The sequence below is a fragment of the Stegodyphus dumicola genome, chromosome 3 (assembly GCF_044657685.1).
Source record: "Stegodyphus dumicola isolate Sdum_Otavi_A_Nest chromosome 3, ASM4465768v1".
NCBI lineage: Eukaryota > Metazoa > Arthropoda > Arachnida > Araneae > Eresidae > Stegodyphus > Stegodyphus dumicola.
The window spans coordinates 149,702,659-149,719,316 of NC_140770.1; the positions used below are offsets into that span (position 1 = coordinate 149,702,659).

Below are 16,658 nucleotides of genomic sequence, written 5' to 3' on the forward strand. Positions count from 1 at the left end.
TACTAGATAAGAAATACTAAAAAGCATGTGAGGAGGATATCTCATAATTTTTCAAAAGCATTTGTTGTAACACAATAAAAAAAGAAAGATGATAATTTTTTAAACAAAAGTATATAACAGACGTGGTGAAGTAGGCGATGATGTCAGAATATGCAGTCAACTGCACGCCAATTGTGTTAGCTTCGCCTCTTCCAATGCATGCAGCTAGCATGCATTGGACTCATAGTTCTGACTGCATATGTTTTTTACCCTTGTAAAAAACATATACTGTCAGAACTATGAGTCATGAAAGCCAAAAGTACAAAAGTAAAGCACGTGGCGCCGATATTTATAAAAAAAATATTACTTTATTGTTTGGCTGGGAAAATTAAATATAAAAGTGATAAAATATTTGTCAGGACATATGATCCAAATATTACATCTCTGCATACAATATAGTAATAGCTGGGAGGAATGAAAAGCTTTGGGAGCTTTGACAAAGCTTTGGGAAAGAGCAACCCGTAGCAACAGCCGTTATCGACAGATTGATTAGAACTGCAGCTGAGATAATTATAAGGGGTTAAACTCACGCTAATTTAAAGAAGCAAAGCATGTGGCTGTTTCTGATGAAATGACTCATAACTTGCTTGATATTTGGATGTTTCTCAATATCCAGACATCAAGCGACATAGAACCAAACAGAACTGAAGTCAGAAAACACGAAATTCGATTTTAACAATGAGACTACTTTGAACAAAAAATATCTTAAATTGCATTTTAAAGCTCATTTCTTCAGCTTTGAAATTAAGATGACAAGAAGTGGATCAAGTGTGGAAAATTATTTTTAAAAAGTACAGCACGGATTTTTAAAAGTACAGCAAGAATTGATAATAAGTAAAATAATTATGACCATCAATTTCCTTGATTGTTAGTGAAAATTGCACCAATATATCACGCAACATAATGCAACTAATGCTCACTAAATGTGTTTGCATTGGCAGTGCTTAGCAAATGTTTCTGAAGGAAATGATCAGTCCTTCCAAAAATAGCTAAAAACTTCCACGATAATTCTTATCCACATATGTGGCCTGAAGTCAGCACCATAAGAAGCACTGAGTTATAACTTATTCTAGCCGTCATATAAACCAGTTTGGCCCATCCTTCTCTTCCTTTTTCTAAATTACGAATTATTTTCTAAGTTATGAATGCGTATATTCAAATGCAGCGAGCATTGATAAAAATATATTTTTACCTTACCTTTGAGAGATGGCAAATGTGTTGTTTCTCGAATTCCAAACAGAATTTCTTTCGAAAAAACTGTAGAGCTATTTCATTTAATCTACCGCATTGTTATTTAATTATGTTGCCCTAAAATTCTTTCTCAACAAATAATCCATCCCTTCTCTAAAATCTATATTATATTAAAAAGAATTTTCCAGTACCTCAGGTTTTATAATATTATTACTCAAGTATATACATAATGCGCGTATAATTTTAGAACTGAATGCATGAAAGGAAAGATAAAATAACATGTCTTGTTATACTTATCAAATTAATAAACTTATGGAATGCTATTTAATATCCTCATCATTACTTTTGCTTTCGAATATGTGAAATTTTTCAGAATTATGCTTTTCAAGGTGAAACTTAAGCGCAAAGCAATAGATATCGGCAAAATAAAATCAAGCATATTTCATTTAAACTTCCTCCACAAATTGGCTAACACTTTCATTTTCCTGGCTTTCTCTGTGTGTAATGTAAATACGAGCTAATTAATATAATAGTAAGCATCATAGTTAATACAAAAGTTTAAAAGCTAGCGTACAGATGACTTCCATGTAATGTCAAATTGCTAATCAAAATAAATCGTTCATATGATTAAAAGATAAGCAGTACTGAGTTTAAAAAATAAAGGTTATTTATTTCTTCAGACAGAATAGTTTGAAGAAATAATCCTTGTGCGGTCTATTAAATTGTATGCATTTTTCTGCATTTTATTTAAATTTATTTCTTCAAACTATTCTGACTTCATTAACCGGTTCCTCAAGGCAAGTTGAAAATTATATAAAAAATTGCAAATTTTCAAATTAAACATCCCATCCAATTTTTTTCCTAGGGGAGTCACACTTCTTATAATTCTATTTTTTTCAATAACTGAAATACAAAAATTTTCCAAATATAAGTACAGGAACCGGGGGATCGAATTTTCGTTATTTGTGGAAAATTATTTGTTTTTTTTTTTTTTTTTTTTAATTTGAAATTTCCAAAATAGCATTATTGTCGTCATTTAAGACACACCTGTAACTGGAAATAAATAAGGCAGAGTAAGAACGTGACGGGATCGAAGTGGCTGCTCAAAGGAAGTTCTCAGAATCATTTTCTGTATTTCCTTTGAGGAGCTCCTCCGTCTCCGTTCGCAGCTCCATAAATAAAATGAATGTGTACAAATTCCGCGTTTGTACAGAAACCCAAAATGTTCGAAACTCGCACAAGAAATGATAATTTGCGCCAGGGACCAGTTCTTTACCTATCGATCTCAATAGCGCCGTATGCTGCCTCAACGGATCATATCACATACATTCCATTAAAAACCTACCTGTTTCGGTTCCCTCTACCTATCCTTACATTTTTGCCAGATGTTTTAGAACCCCCTATATAATACCTTTTATGAAATATTTTGCTATTTTCGTCAAATGTTTTTGAATCCCCCTATATAATACTTTGTATGAAATATATTACTATTTTTGCCAAATGTTTTTGAATCCCCCTGTATAATATACTATTTACGAACTACTTTGCTACAAAAGCAAAGTGACTCAAGGCATCATCCGGAAATTTTCTCATCAGAAAATTTTCTCTTACCAAAAAAAATTTACTCTTACCAAAGCAAATTTAGAGTCAGAAAGCAAGGTATTTAAGGAAAGCAAAGTGCCTCCTCAAGCAATTTGCCTCGGGAAAGTTTGCTTTAATCTTCCCAAGACAAGTTTTCTAAAACAAACTGCGTCAGAAAATCAAATGCAATAAGTTTTTAGAGTTGCAAATAATTTTTTGATTTGAATTCTTCTTACCAGTTCCTTTTTTTTTTTAAGTCTCCTGATTAATCTTTTATCAGGTCGAAAGAATCGCCAAGTCCGAGCTCATAATATGAACGAGCATTCCTCTCGAAGCCACACCATGCTCATACTAACTTTGACCTCCGAAGTCCGGGATTCTGAAGATCCAACCCATTATATAAGACGGTACGGTAAACTCTTCCTCGTCGATTTAGCTGGCTCGGAAAAAACGAAGAAGACGAACAGTCGTGGAGAGACTCTCAAAGAAGCCAACAATATTAATAAATCCCTCCTCGTCCTGGGTAAGGATCACTGATATATTTTTATGATTTCTTATTCTTATTTGGATAAAATCTAAAATTGAAAACAACTTTTGCCTTTATATTTCATGCAAGGTTCAAAGTTATTTACTCTATTAACTTTATGCTAAAATCGATAATGAATGAATGATATTAATTAATCTGATTTTTAATTTGGAAATTTTAGATGAATGCTTGGTCCCGATGCACATTTTTGGACCACTAAGTTGTAATTTTGATTCTCCTCAGCTAAAGAATTTTGGCTGAAGTGAAAGTGAATGTGATTTTAAAATATTGTAAATACCAAAAAAAAAACCTATGTTACCGTTTTAGAGTTAATAGCCAGTTATTTTTTATTTTGCACTCTTGATCAAAACGATAGTGGAAGAATTTTCTTTTCTGTGTAAGATATTGGATTCTTATCGAGAAAAAAGCTGTTGAGGTGAGTATTAAGATATAATTTGTTTCATAAATAAAAACATTAATCACAAAAAGATGTTTTCATAATGTCGCATCCTTCGCTCATGTAAGTCTACGGCAAATTTTACATTGTCTTAGCTTCCTGATTAAATGCGATGTACTGTTAAATTTTGAAAATTTTTTGTTACATAGTCGTAATGAATCACAACATCACCATCCTGACTATATGCAAAAGAAATGAAGAAAACCTTCAGTCTGCAAAAAGACACTGAAGTTGGTGCACTAATAGACTTACTTCACTATTTTACGATAATAAAGACTTTCGAATGTAAACAAACGGCAGCTATTAACTAGACATAAAAACCTTAACCGGAACATTAAAAACGACATAATTCAATCGCTTTAAAGCAAAAAAATGCACAATTTACCAACATATAAGAATAAAAAAAACTTGAGCTCACCTACCCGGGTAATAGAGTAGGTATATATACTTATATGTGTCAGGTGCTCCCGATTGCAACCAAAAAGATGCACAACTACCTGTTATAGCAGTGCCACATACAAAATTTCAACGTTCTACGCCTAACGCTTCTGAGTTATATGAGATACATACTTAGGTATGTACAGATGTCATTAAAAAATCTCTTCTGAATTTATTTTAAATCCATTTTATAATCCGTTTCAGAAAAAGAGTCCTTTATCGTGTCTGTTTGTATAGATGTCACTCAAAAACATTGTTGAAATGGATATGAGAGCGTTCAAAATGGATAATTGCGTTAAAATATGATATCCGAAGTTTTTTGTGAACAATACTTCCTCTACTTCGTACTTGAAAGTAAAAATGAAAATAGTTTACCTTTGTATTAAATAAATGCCTAGCAAATGTATCTGTTTCGATAGAAATCAACGGAAATTTAACACTTAATTTATTTTTACAATTTAGGGAATCATTTTAATGGATTATTTAATGATATATATATATTCTAGATTAACATATACACAAACTGAGTACTGTCATGATTCAGAAACAATTCCTAAATACTTCGACATCATCTCCTAGCACTGCTATTACTTCCTTGTCCTTTTTTGCAATTCCCGTGGAAGCTTTGCCTTATGCTGATGGATTCTAATTTTTCTATCATTCCGCAATAAACACACTCAACTTTGTAAACAACTCAACTCAACACTCAACAACGGGGGCCCGCTCATAAATATAGGTCTGTTTATAAAAATTATATTCTTAAATTTTATTTTATTAAATGCAGATTTTAAATTTTGTTTAGCTAAAAATGTTTTAATAATAAGTATTTTTTTCAGGCAAAAGGGACTTTGTTCCTGAAGGACTATTGTTTTCGTTTTGCGATTTTGCGTCGAATCACTCTGAATGTCCGTTTCTCTTTTCAAAATGTTGCCACCAAATGTTAGAGTCCTGCATTATATTTCCAGAAATTAAAATAATGAAGAATCTGCATAAATGTATGTATGTTTCTCGCATTGTGATAAAACAACGGTACATGATCCATCCAATTTTGAATGACGTCGTCCTACTGCGAATATGGGCATCTGGAAGCCCAAATTTGAAATTTGGAATTTGTTTTATTATCGATTTCGTGTTTTTTAAAACTTTAAGAATTTTTGATTAACGAACTCAAGGATTTCAAAGCGAGCCATGGCAACGTTGTACAGAAAAACATTTTTATCTCCAGCGCGTGAGACTGTGTATCGGAAATTCTGAAAATATGCTCAATTTAAAATTATTTTGAGATAATTGCTCTTGAACTGAATTTTATGGTTTAAGTGCGGAGAAAATGATATTGAATAAATAAAGGTAACACGCAAAATGTTAAAAAAACGTCATTTTGGACGTAATTTAAATTCTGAAACCTTTCAGAATTTCTTTGTCTACTTTGTCTATTTTTTTTTTTTTTTATTCTTATTTTTATGAGAAAGCTTCCGTAGATTTTTAAGATTTAAATTCCGATATTAGAGTAAATTTAGTTTTCATTCAGTTTCTATGAAATATATTTATGTGTGAATACTTATTGAATTCTTACCTACTGAGTTAGCTTAGAAGTACAAGACAGCTTGCAAACTTTCGACGCAAATTAGCCCAAATGATATTTCCTGCTGTCTTTCAAGATATCTCCTGTCACTATAGTTACAGAAGTAACTATACTTTCCATTATTGCAGCGTCAATAAACCGCTACCTATAATGATCCAGATAAAAGGCGAAAGGTGCATTCATTTCTTCTACTACATTTGCGGAAACTTCAAGATTTTGAAACAGGAATGGAAATGATCGGAGGTTAGTTTCCTCAAAACCAATCTATTGGGTCTTAATGTGTAGCAGATGGAGAACATTCTCCCATTCACCATGTTTCCATCATGCTACCCTTTTCAAAAGGGAATAATAAAATGACGATTGTACATTAATGTAACGAGATACCATTTAGGATTTCGTAAAATCCTACACTCATTTCTTCGTCATTTTTCTTTCAACGTCACCAGAAGTTACGTTGTCGGTTTCTGAGCTGTGCTTTTTAAAATTCCCTTTCAATTAAAAATCAAAACTCTGCTTTAATTTTATTAAAAATTCACAATGCTCTACATAATTTAGAATCTGCGTTCTCCCGAAGTAAGTCGAAAGCTTTTTTTTAATGTTCTGGTTCTACAATAGAACTTGTTCTAACATCATATATTGATCGTGTAGACCATTCATCTGAAACTAATTGCATCCGGGCTGAGTGCATGATCTGTACAAAGCTAACATTTTTTTCCACAAAATGAAATTTTTTTATTAACAAAATAAAAAATATTTTAGATAAATTGTAAATTTCGTCTGCTAAATATTTAGTAAACCATTCATAAACAACCATAATAATACTGCGAAGGATAAAAATTCAAATTTATATTTATTACGTTTTTCATTTAGGTATATTGATAGCTAAATATTAAATTTTCAAACTGTTATTTATTTAAAATAGTTCTAACATGTTTAACTATTCATTTAATAACTTACTTTAATTTAAACAAAAAATATATGAGTAATGAAAATTTTCTAAATTTTCAGAAAAATTTTCCAAGTTGTACAAAACTTGAGAATAAATAATACCAACTTTTCTTATTTATAAAATTTTTCTTCAAAGTATAAATAAAAATACATATTTTTACGTGTAAATAATTATAAATTTCTTTACTACTGCTTGACACTTGATGGCATTTTGATGCTGATAAAGTTTGTGGCCTTGGACAGAAATTACTATAAATTATTTTTATTGTGGATAGAAGCTTATTTAATCTGGTTCTTTTATGATTAATTTTCAACTATTATTCTTAATTATAAATTTACGTAAAAATTTGTAACTCAGCTTATTTTTTTTGACATAATTAGGAATAAAACTTTATAAAATTTATTTTCAAAATCTTTGAATAAGATTTGTATTTTATAAATCTTCTATTCGTTATTCATGTTCGTTTTTAATGTTAATGAAAATAATGCAATCTCGGATTTCAAATATCAAAAATCGTGAAATCTTTCCAACAAAGTATTTGCAACAAATACATAATTGAAATGTGTTCGCGAGTCGCGTAAACTTGCTTCGACAGCCGTATGGGGCCCGCCATTCTGAGACCCCTGTGCTGCCGGGATTTGAAAGCGTTCGATTTCTAAATCGTTGTACTAGCCAATGTACAGCAAAACTACATGGGAGCAATTATTTAAGTCTTTCCTCACCTAAACAGACTAGGGAGATAAATTAACTCTTGTCGGCAAATCCTAATAAATTAATCCACCCAACAAATCCTAATTTTGTAATTTTCATCCAGGGGGATATCGCTGCCTGAAAGAAAAATTTCGGAGAATTATTGTAACTAACCAAGTTTATATTAAAGAACTTTCTGTTATTTTTCTTCAAGAACCTTGTTGTTCTTGTTGAACAAACAACAGTGCCCTCCGAGAGGACCGTTGAAAGTGATCAAGGAAGACTAGTTCAGGACACCACCTTGGCGGTATATCCGTTACTGATTTGGAAAGCGAAAAGAAAACGTTGCTTTTTTCCGAGAAATGAGAAGCGAGTGAGACACATCACGCGTCGGGAAAGCTGTTATCTTTCGCCTTCTGTAATGTGACTTTTAATTAAGCAAGAAAGCCTATGTAAAGTTTTTTAATAAATTTTAAAAAGACAACCAATCTTAGTTTTCCCAGCTCGGATGCTCGGCGACATTATAGTTATCTTAGAAAAATAGACACTGGCTTTGTCCGAAATTGAAGTCGGAATCTCTTAGTTGCTGAATCGGAATGTTGTCAGTTATGCCACATTAGCATGTAAAAGAGGTGCTTTAATTCTGCACAATCTAACAGCATTTCCTCGACTTTGATTTGAAAAGAGGACATAAATATATTATATCACTGGTATTCCGCATAAATTTAATTTAATGCTAAGTGCGTAGAAAGCTTATTATGATAAACCTGTCAGTTGCTTCTATTACTGATTTTATATTGATTTTAACTGATTGCATACATATTTCATACTGCTGGTCTTATTTCTGATGAAATTGGTAACAAATAAAATTTTAAAGTACGAAAAAGAAAACAGTGGAAACAATACATAAAATAAGGCAAAATACATAGTTCAAGGTTCATAATTCAAGGTTTACAGTTCAAGGAGATAAATATATACAGGGAATAAGAAAAGCCGAATAAGCTAACTTAAGATAAAATTAGTTCACTACAGGTACAAAGCATACAGGGGCTGTGCTGGTGACGAGGATGGTGGCTGAGAATTACTCCAGCCTGTCTGAGATTTTGCGTGCAATGCTTATGCAATCGCATATGCGTTTCAATGTATTGCGATATTTTGAAGTAGCTTCGGCCCATGCATGGATGTGGTTTGCTACTGGTTGCCTAAGATGATATTTGGTGGTCTCTCTGCAAGCGAACAGATAGTGGTTCGGATCTCCTACCATCCCGCATGAGCAATGCTCGTTTTCGCGTCGTCTGAAGCGATGCAGGTAAGTCATGAAGGGACCATGTCCTGTTAGATATTGAGTGAAGTGAGACGAGCCAGATTTTAGAAGCCAGCAGACTTTTGGAAAAAATCTGTAAACTCTTCTGCCGGTGGTCTCTGTCTCCCACAGATGTTGCCAACGTTAGAGTAATTCTCTCTCGAGCTCAGCTTTTAAGAACGAAACCGAGAGAGGCACGTCAAGTGTGCGAACGTGGGGGTCAGGTGCTGCTCTTTTGGCTATTGCATCTGCAATTTCATTGCCCAGTATTCCAGTGTGGGCAGGTACCCACTGGAATATAGTATAGTATTTACCACTGGAATATAGTATATATATTCAGGCCTATAGTATTTATGTGTTCTTAGTAAGAGTTTTTGTATGGCCCTGATGAGTGGATTTTTACTACATGTGCCTTGGATTGCCTGGAGGCTAGAGGCTGAGTCTGAATATATACTGGAATAGTTATTTTCCAGTGCGTAGACAAGTGCGGCTTTTAATGCAATCAGTTCAGCCTGAAAAACTGAGTTGTGGTGCTTAAGCTTTCTTTCCCAGGTCTTTAAGATCTGGTTCCCAAGTAGAACACAGTATCCGCTACCGGTGCCACATTCTCCTTTGGAACCATCGGTGTAGATTGCAGTGACGTTGAACCACGTTGGTGTCCTGCAGTTAATCGAGATGCTGAATTCGGCCGGGTGGCAAGGTGGCTCGGGAATGCTTTACTCATAGTCAGTATAAACATAAGTCCTGTCCCATAAACTTATTGTCTCTTTGAGTCGGAGCACTCGCACTATTGCACTCTCGCGCTGAGCTAAGAGATGCAGAGGCGGTAGTCCTGAAATCACGTTAAGAGCATTAGTGGGCGAGGTTTTATATCCTCGGGTAATGCTTAGGAGGAATGGTCTTTGTGCTGAGCGTAGCAGATTCTCCATTTTAGTAGTGATCGTTATGCCCCACATGGAGGCCCCATATAGTGCAATACGTTCAGCAACTACAGAGTACCACGTCTTAAGCATCCTCGAAGAAACTCCCCATGTTAGTGCTGCTGTTCTGAGCATGGAATGAAATATCCTGTGAAGTCGTGCCTTGACCTCCTTTAAATGTGGTATCCAAGTGAATGTGTCGTCAATTATAACTCCAAGGTACCTCAAGTTTCTGACTATTTTAATATTTTTCCCCATGAAGGTTGATGCACGGGGTTCTTCGATGACGCTTACTTGGGCAAATAAGCATACCTTGGGTTTTTGAGTTGGCAATAATTAACTTATGGTCATTGGCCCATTTGGCCATTTTGTCCATTGCTTGTTGCGCCCTAGTCTCATATGCGTTGCGACTGTGCCCTTTGGTTACCAGCAAAAAGTCATCGGCATAAGCCAGTATTTCCGTGTGAGGATCTGTGTTAAAGAGAGTCAGCGCTGTGTCCGCTACAAGATTCCAGAGCAGTGGACCCAGACAGGATCCTTGAGGACAGCCTCTGTTGATGGAACGTGAGTGCACTCCTGCTTCCGTAGTGGCTTGTAAGCGGCGATCACTTAGGTAGCTGTAAATAAGGTCAAAGAGAATCTTAGGGCAACCCATGTCCTGTAATTTCTTCAGTACATCGGGCCACCACAACGAGTCGAATGCGCCCTGTATGTCCACAGAGATAATGAGACTATGTTGGTTATTTCTTCTGTTATTTGCTATTAATTTTCGTAGGTGCTGCAGCGCGTGATCCACCGATCTGCCAGGAATGAAGCCGAATTGTTTGTCATTTATGCTTTGTCCAGACAGGATATAGTGTTTAAGTCTTTGAAGGACGACTCTCTCTAGTACTTTAACCAAGGCAGGAAAAAGGCAAATAGGCCGGTAAGACGTTGGAACATTAGGGTCTTTTTTCCCTTTGAGGAAGAGCACCACCTCACCGAGTTTCGTGCCGGATGGGAAATATCTGTTGCGCCAACGCGCTGTAATGTAGGCATACAGTAACTCGAGATGCGTACTGTTAATGGCTTGCAGAATGCCATTATCTATCCCATCAGGACCTGGGGCTTTATTGGTGTTTAACGCTTTAACAATGTCGTTTATTTCTTTGGCGTTTGGCAGCGGTTCAAAATCTGTTTTCTTGGTATTCAACACTGGCTCTGATATTTCTTTGTGCGGAATTATCTGTGTCTGCGTTATCAGGTCTAAAGATATTGTCCAGAATGTGCGCAACTACGTCTGTGCTGGTTGCTGCTCCGTGGCTTATTGTGGCAGTAAGATTAGTAGGTGTAAACATCTTATCATGTGCAATACGGAAGACAGTTCCGAACTTATTCGCAGTGTTGGTACAGTACTCTTTCCAGGATGAAAACTTCGCTTTTGCAATCTGTCTTTTGTAAGCAGCTCTGTGCTTTCGAAAAATTAGCGAGTGTTTCTCTCTTTCTAAGGGATCCTTGCATGCTTGCATTCTGCGCCTTAGGGCACGGACTTTGCTGCGTTCAGCAGTCAGTGTGGTGCTCCACCAAGGAGTGTATTTCGGGGCTGCGTAATGTTTCCTTTTCAAGACTTTTTCGTACACTGAGAGCGGTGTTTGCATAAAATCTTCATGCATGGCGTCGATGTCTTTACTACTGTTGCAATTGTTACATTGTGCGACGAGACTTTCAATGTAGGTTGAGAGTACATCTTTAAATTTGTTGAGGATTATATACTTCGTTTTCCATCTGTTCTTTGTAATAAATTGGTGCTCCGAATCAATTCTGAACTCAATGTAGCGATGGTCACTGAACGAGGGGGTTTCGCTAACCTTCCAATTGTGAATATTATTAAGTATACCAGTGGTGGCTAAAGTGATATCAGGCCACCCCTGAGCCCTGGTAGTCCAGTATGTAGGAGGGCTGTCGGTGGGGTTGACGACTGCAAGGTTATGAGAAGTGATGAAGTCAAGGACAGGGCAAGCACGCCTGTTTTCCTCTGGCGCACCCCATAGAGGGCTAGCAGCGTAAAGTCTTATCTTATTCCTAGTCGGAATCATTATGACTTGTTCCAGCTCCTTGAGTGCAGTGACAATGTCGTGCGAAGGAGGAAAATACACGCTGATGATGGCAATCTGACCATAAGGCCCTTCCAGGTGTACAGTAACTGTGTAATCTTCTTTATGCATTAGCAGGGGCGTGAGTGGACCATTGTAGGCGATGGCTGCTTGATTGCCTACTGAATGGTAAGTTTTGAAGTTGCTGAATCCTGTGATCCTGTTGTTAATGGAATGAAACTCTTGTAGTGCGGCTAGATCTACATTGTTTTCTAGAATAACCTGGGCTGCATGGACAGTTGCGGCTTGGCTGCGTTGCAAGTTGCCTTGAAGAACTGCAAAACCATGTACTGTTCTTGGATATGCAATAGCCTGCTGTTCATCTACCACTGCGCCGTTGTTTTCATTCTGAACAGTTCTGCCTTGTAGGCTTGACATTGTCTTGCACTAGACGGGTGTGTGGTGTCGAAGCTAGTGCCTTTGGATTTATTGTGAGTTGCGCAATTGACGCAGTGTGGAGTCTTTGCTTTGCAGTTATCCTGGCTATAAGCTTGTCCACAGTTTACGCAGGCCAACGCTGCTTTACAAGAATGAATCAAGTGTCCCAGCCGCTGACAATTTAAACACCTTGCAACTTGAAAGTATTTTCTGAAAGCACAAGAGCTGAATCCTATAAGAATTCTCCTAAGACCCTTAATATCCTCGTACAGATTCTGCTGTAGGTCGACGATCCAAGTGAGGCCGATAGTTGTGCGAATTGGATTTCTTGGATGTATTTGTTCTTCACTTGCTGAGGGCACCAGGCTCGCAAAAGCTTCACGTATGTTGTCTGCTGTTGCGGATGTGGGGGTACCAAAAACGATTATTGTGAACTTCCTGGAAGTGGGCTCTCTGAGCGTGACTGATACTGAGAGTGACGGCTTTTCTTCAATCTCTTTCCTGAGTGTTTCTATATTTTGTCTGTGACTGCACCTAATTAAAAGTTCGTTAGAGCGTGTGGGCCGCTCTTCTTCAACAGTAATGCCCAGTTCCCTGGCGCTAAGTTCAGTAGTCAGTTGTGATCTGACTTGTTCTGGAGTTCGATCTGTTTCTTTTGCTTTTAATAGGAGGACGTGGTCTGATAACTGTTTGTTAAGTTGCGCAGTTCGTGCTTTTCTCTTTATCTTTTTGACTTCGGTAAATGGGGTTTCTTCTGTTTCCGTCTGTTCTGGAAGGTCTTCTGGTGTAGCCGGAGCTGTTGAGGAACGATTATCATTCACGCTGAGTTGCTGTTGCAGCAGCTGAATTTTTCCTTGCATACTTGCACAGTACACTTCTTGTTCTGCAAAAGTATTGTGGATAGAGGTAATTAATGAACCAAGCAGTTTTTTCTCGCTCACGCTGAATTTGTTTAGTATTTTACTTCTTATTATAGTATTTGTAACCACCTATTCATAACTCTGTAAATATGTAACTGAAATTGTTCCTCTCACCGGCAATGCACCCTTCTTCCATCATGCACTATCGTCTTCGTCCAGCATTTGTTTGCACTGCCCCCAGCAGTCGTCTTGAGCACAATATGTATTTATAAGTGTGTTATTTTGTTCAAGTTATTTCCGTCAGCGAGGCTACCTGGCCAATATGCTAACTACCCAGTGGACCGGCTGCCTCGCTGTCGGTGGAAAGAAAGGAAAGAAAGATATTAGTATATTTTTAACATTTTCCCCTTCGATTCATTTAGAAAATGGGTTTAATTTAATATATTTTATGCATTCAAGAAAAATTTCCATTTTACGGCATAAAATTTTTATATTTTATTTTTGTCTTTTTCTCTTTAACAACTAATAATAAAGTTAAAATTACTACATGCAAACTGTTTCAAAGATGTAGTGACAAAGATATGTTTTGATGGATATCGTGAGTATTTTATATCCGTAGTTTAGTTTAAGAAATTAAAAGATTTTTCTTATATGTGCTATTTTACAACAGTTAACATATCCATCTAGCACGGAAGATCCAGCATTCAACATCGGGCAAGAACACAGTTTACTTTCATGTATTTCTGGCTAACGATTTTCATCTATTTCTGCGCTGCTTGTATTAGAAATTTAAAAAGCGTATCCGCGTTTAAATGTCGAAATTTGTACTGAAAACTAATCCTCCTATCTGGCCCCCAGTTCTTTCTTTAAGTGTTTATATCCACTTAGATTGTAATATTATCAGTACGATCAGTAAATCATAATCCAACTCAAGCTTTCTTTGAATGAACGCAGAAAATAAAATTATGCGACTCATTGTTAAAATGCTAAAACTAAGCTAAACTCAGTGGCGTAACAGCCCTAGTAGGCCAAGGCCTGCAGTACTTCTAAATCTGCTTTCTTGACCGTAGGCCCCGGGGTGCACGAGTGTATGCCCTGAACAAGTGGTCAGTCTGTCGCAAGATCCCCGGTGTTTAGTTCCCAAGCGAACTTGGTACTCATTTTATCGACCCATTTAAGGAATGAAAGGCTGAGTCGACCTTGCCCGGACCTGTGGTGCTGCTGCGCGACGCGCTGTTAATATGTTAATAGACTGGAATTTGATTGGGAAAACACGATTTGAAGAAACTGGGTTTCGTATGTCACAAAAAGTGAAATGTTTAGCTTCTGATTACAATATTTTCTTTTCAGGCAATTGTATTTCAGCACTCGCCGACCCGAGAAAGAGGAGCGGTCATATTCCATACAGGGATAGCACCCTCACCAAACTCTTGGCTGACAGTCTCGGGGGCAGTGGATTGGCCCTAATGGTAAGATATCTGTTTCTCTAATACAGTAAATAATAAAAGATCCGTATTTATGTTTCCCGTATCAACTTTAAACTGCATCAAAATGTTAATCAAACAAGCTATTCTATGCTCCTTTTTGGTGTAAAAGAATGCATTCATGCATACGCGTGAAAAGTTGTATGTATGTTAGAGAAAGGTTTTGGGGTTCTTAACCATATTATCCAATCGACCGTGAAACTTACCAAACAACACGATTTAGCACCAATTATGGATGAGCATGATAAACAACTCATCGTGACTCGTGCGCATTTTCATTTGATATTACCCCGAACGATTCTTGATAAACCACCTTTTGTTTTTATGAACAAGAATATGAATTAAATATAGTGCCTTCTACAGAACAATAAGCAATGGATTATTTACAAAGTTATGGCAGCCTACCATAAAAAAATATTGTATTAATGGATACGAAATGGGCAGCTGAATATGGCTGACGTAGCAGTACTGTCTGTTTACGTGAAGAACAGCTTCCGCCACAGTGTCTGGCTGATGGCGGTCGCTATAACAACAGGGCTAGTATATTTCAAATAGGGGTGAAACCAAGGGTTGCTTTATTGTTATTTTGTTTCTGGGGATTTTTTGCTGAGGGATAAAGAAAGAGTTTATCATTCGCCTTCAAGACACTCCTACAGATAATGGGTCAAGACACGTTTCTACGGCAACAGATAGCTGCAAACTAACCGGCGAGAGCTTTTCTTACGATAGACAGGCTGTAATAAATTGGACCAGTTGCCTGTGGGAATTTTGTATTCATAGTCTTTCTAAGTATAGCTTTCTGTGAAACTTAACAAAATAACAGAAATGGACGAAAGCCATTTTACGTAGAACAAGAACGGAGCTGGTCGAATATTCATTGTTTATTAAATAAGGAGGCGTCAGTTCCTTCAATATTCCGCGGCAATGATTGGCGGAATCTACGCCAGCTTTCTATGATATCCAAGTTTCACGGTCGACGGGATAAGACGTAAGTACTGGCTTTTGAATCTTTCCACTATTGGCTCCAAATTTGGAATATTTTTTGATACTCTAGAAAAATTACTATAAGTCTTCACCCCTTTCCACCCGTAAAGGATATCTGAAAATTGTACAAACAACGCTACTAGAAACGCCTATGAAATTTAACAATGATAAAAAATATAGGGCGGAGTAGACGTGAAACGCAAATAACAGAAATAACATTTTAAATAATAGCGCCATTTATACAATAAAGTATGAAAAATGTTCTTTTAAATTATCCTTTGCTGTAGATTTTCATTTTGAAAAATTTAAGAAATCTGGCAGTGGATGAAAGATATAAAAGGATTTAAAAATTCGATAACTAGAGAATACAAAATTTATAAATTTTTATTTAAGTGATCGAAAAGTGAAATTCATAGGAGTTATAAAGAAATTTAAACATATTTTTATTTTTTCTGCGCTTTCAAATTCACTTAACACTATTATATTCATGTTTTTAGACATTCATAATCATTCTTAACTTCCTAGAAGATATTCTAAAATTTATTTGTGTATTATTAATATCATTATTTATAAAATGTAAAATGTAAAAAAGTTTGAATGTATTTCCCTTTGCATTAACTTTATTAACTGAAATATTTTTTAGCGACATTCATAAATTTTCGTCAGGTTGTCGCAGAAAATGCAAAAACATTTCCAATATAACGGTGCATTAGCAATTCTGTAAAGGAACAATTTCATGAAATAATTTTCAAAAGCCAGATAAAGCAATTAAGGATATGAACTGAAAATTTGCATTTAGTTTGTTCCTTGATTTCCAGTGTATGACTCGTAAATAATTCTAATGTACTTTGAAAATCCGGAATAAAGGCCTGCTGGTTTGCTTATAAATTTCTTGCGCCAGATAAATTCGACGAAGTAAGAATCAAATAAAGTGAAACTCGCATTAGTAATACTTCATGGTGTACAGAACTGCCGTCATTTCTCCGTCCAAGCATTTATAATCTGATACTGTTAGTCCTTTATCCATGATTTCATACCATTCAAAAAAATTTCTCTTTCATAAATTCTCTAAATTACCAGAAATTTTCAATCCATTTATCAGTTATATTGAGTTTCCAAACATTCGTTTAATTAAGCATAGGTG

The 16,658-nt window shown here is 36.0% G+C and overlaps 1 protein-coding gene and 1 long non-coding RNA gene across 3 annotated transcripts in view; one reads left to right on the plus strand and one right to left on the minus strand.

Annotated features, from left to right (window-relative positions):
* Positions 1-16,658, minus strand: part of LOC146998129 (uncharacterized) — a 214,103-nt gene that overhangs the window by 195,245 nt on the left and 2,200 nt on the right. The gene's annotated exons all lie outside the window — the stretch shown is intronic.
* The window catches only part of LOC118196349 (kinesin-like protein KIF12), a 245,419-nt gene that overhangs the window by 131,764 nt on the left and 96,997 nt on the right, over positions 1-16,658 (plus strand). For both annotated transcript variants that reach the window (XM_085813456.1, XM_085813455.1), the window contains exons 8-9: positions 3,092-3,334; positions 14,397-14,515. In XM_085813456.1, the coding sequence (XP_085669582.1) occupies positions 3,092-3,334; positions 14,397-14,515 (362 nt within the window). The remainder of the gene's footprint in view (positions 1-3,091; positions 3,335-14,396; positions 14,516-16,658) is intronic.